The 2909-nt window shown below is 31.6% G+C and overlaps 1 protein-coding gene across 1 annotated transcript; it reads right to left on the bottom strand.

Moving 5' to 3' along the window:
* Positions 886–2688, bottom strand: LOC109241533 (heat stress transcription factor A-6b-like). Its single transcript, XM_019408276.1, has 2 exons — positions 2459–2688; positions 886–1715 (listed from the first exon to the last, which is right to left on the bottom strand). Exons 1-2 carry the CDS (start codon positions 2684–2686, stop codon positions 903–905), a joined length of 1041 nt encoding a protein of 346 aa, XP_019263821.1. The 5' UTR covers positions 2687–2688; the 3' UTR covers positions 886–902.

Here is a 2909-nt window from a genome sequence, read left to right as displayed (position 1 = left end):
TTGGGAATATTAAAAATAGTTGTCTCAAATTATTTGTCATTACCCTTAGTAATAATTATCCTAGAAGACTACAAATTAACACCTTAATTATGGAAAATTTTAATCAAAAACCAAGACGTCAACCCTGTTATCTTAAACACTTTAGTCATGTTTACACTAATGCAATCAATACTGTAAATACCAAAATTCTTTATAAAGTCTATTCAAACCAAAATTCTGCTAGAATACATAATAAAAGAATATATAAAGAAAATGGAGAAGGAAGTGAAGCATCCTTTTTTTTAGGGAATTTTGGGTGGGAAATGTTAAATTTTCAAATGGGAATAAAGTATCTTTCAAGTTGAATTGTTTGGCTCCAGAATAGTTTTAGTTGGAAAATTTTCAAATCACTCGTTTGAAAATATTTTGAAGGAAAGATGAATTTCATTTCATGCAATATCTGTTGAAAGAGTTAATTTTTCTAATTTGTTAATTTTATCCTAAGTGTCTCTTCATATATTTTATAACGCAAAATCAATTGCATTCACACTTAGTAAAAATATAGATAATATTTTTGAAGAAGATAACACATAAATTGAGAAAATATTCAAAGAAGAAAGATTAAATATTAAGACATGAATAAGGGTTAGTCAAAATTCTATCCTAACTAATTTTTCTTAATGGACGTGCACAAGAGAATCATGACACATAATATAAGACGAAGAGAAAAAAATTTAGCCGTCGAAATCATGGAATAAGATTTTTGTCACAACAGGTTAAATTACATTGACAGCGCGAAAATAATTTACACAGTCAATGGATATAAATAAAATCCAAACCAAAATATGAAAGAAGAGTATGGAATACTAATAGTGGTGGACAGTTAAGTCATAACTAAACCAGAAATAACTATATCAAGCTCTTTACTTTGGTGTAGAACCTAAAAACCCAAGCTGCTGAGCCAAAACATCCACATCTTCATCTTCTTCTTCAATACCAAGTAAAGTGATATCATCTTCAACATTTTCATCCAACAAATCATCCCAAAATCCTTCATCAATTGCTTTATTCTCACTTTCTAATTCTCCTATATCTTCTTTCTCAATGGTGTAGTCTTCAAAACTGATTGTGTTCCCATTTTGTCCTTGCATACTCACAACAAGTCCCTCCAATTCAAAATCATCAAATCCATAAATTTCACCATAATATTCTTGAGGTTCTTGTTTTATATTATGATTTTCATCATTCACACCATGGCCTAATTCTACAACTCCAACATTATTACTAGGACCTTGATCAATTGGCCTCCTTCTCTTCAACCTAATTTCATCCTCTATTTGTTCTTTCCTTCTTTCCTTTTGCTGCATCATCTGCTCCAAAAATCTTGGATTTTGTATTCCTTTAGCCATGAAATTTATCATTTGTTGCTGTTTTTGTTCTGTCCTTTTAAGCTTTTCTTCCATTGCTTTAATGTATGATTTAGTAGTCTGCTGCTGTTGTCTAAGCTTCGCCAACTCCATCATCAAAACCTGCTTCTCGCGCCTTAATCGATCAATCTCTCCATCTAATTCAAGCTTTCCCAATTCAATATAAGAGTCTATACCTTGATTTGAAGCTTGGCCAGGATGGAAATTACTTGTCTTTCTCCTCCTAATTGCTTTCAAGAGATGCCTTTGCCCCCTCAAGAAACCTTCATTAGCAAACTCCCATTGGTCTGGATTAACCTTCCTAAATCCCTGCACGATAATTCACATCGCTAGTATTCTTCCATTAGGGAGGAAAAGAAAAAATAAATTAAAGGACCATGAGAAAATCAACAATATTGGGATTTTTCCTTCTAAAATATAAATAACTTTTTATATTATTGTTGATTACCTACCTTATTTTCCAGTTTATTAAATATACTTTCTACGGACAATTTAGCTGTAGTTATCTTTTAGTTGACATGATCATATAAAAGTTCTTCCCTGTATAATAGTTAAACTCATAATAAAATTATCTTGTGCACTCACTAGCTAGTCTGGAAGTTTAGAAGACCTGTAGAAATTATAAGATGTCAAGAAACTCATACAAAAATTTCTACTGATATATACAAAAGAACTGCATAAACTAATGAAATGTAGCTGGACAGAAGGTAATATGAATTGGCTGATACTGTAATGTTGAATACTCATAGGAAACTGAATATTTCATTTTTGTTTTGTAACCGAAGATTCACTTCCCTTTTTAGTGATTGAGTTGCAAATATATATAATTTTCTAAGCACTTAAAATGAGCTGTCATTTTAAACAAAAGAAAGAAATCTATTGCAACTTGCCAATAAAGGAAGCAAATCTAGTGCAAGTTGCCACTAAAGGAAACAAATCTGGTGCAATTATTTGGGTCAGTATGTAGAACTTTAATTCTTAAAACTTTTTTTGTTCCATTCACTATCTAACTATATATACTATTTGAGTTGGTTGGAGAAAACAATGCTTACATAAGTATTGAGCTGCCTGACAAAGCTTGAGAAATTGCTATGCTTGAAATACCTTGGAAGAAGATTCATGGCAAAGGTTTGAGGATCCCAAACAATGAAAGTGTTATTACCTTTACTCCAAGAAACAATATCATTAGTGTTTACATCATCCACAAGTTCATAAGTCTTTGTTAGAAATGGTGGAGGCCCATTCTCATGAAGCCCCTCCATTGGTTTAGGAATCCACATAAAAGAAGAATCCTCACTAGATCCAGGAAACTCTTCTTTTATTGAGGCAAAATTAGGATCCATACTTCAAATCTTGAAGAACAAGGGATGGAAAAATTAAATCGGTGAAGCTCAAAAGAATAATATGCTTTGATAAAGCTGAAAATAACAAATGAGGATAATATATAATGTGTTTTTAAGTTTAAGGAGTTAGGGTTTGCGAGGAAGAGTTGGAAGTGAGGAG

This window comes from Nicotiana attenuata, chromosome 1 (assembly GCF_001879085.1).
Source record: "Nicotiana attenuata strain UT chromosome 1, NIATTr2, whole genome shotgun sequence".
NCBI lineage: Eukaryota > Viridiplantae > Streptophyta > Magnoliopsida > Solanales > Solanaceae > Nicotiana > Nicotiana attenuata.
This window is presented reverse-complemented; position numbering and strand designations above follow the sequence as displayed.

Coding starts and splice junctions, on each gene's coding strand:
- LOC109241533 (XM_019408276.1), bottom strand. CDS start 2,686: ATGTGGATTCCTAAACCAATGGAGGGGCTTCATGAGAATGGGCCTCCA. Junction 1,716..2,458: donor TCAGGCAGCTCAATACTTAT/GTAAGCATTGTT, acceptor ATTATCGTGCAG/GGATTTAGGAAGGTTAATCC.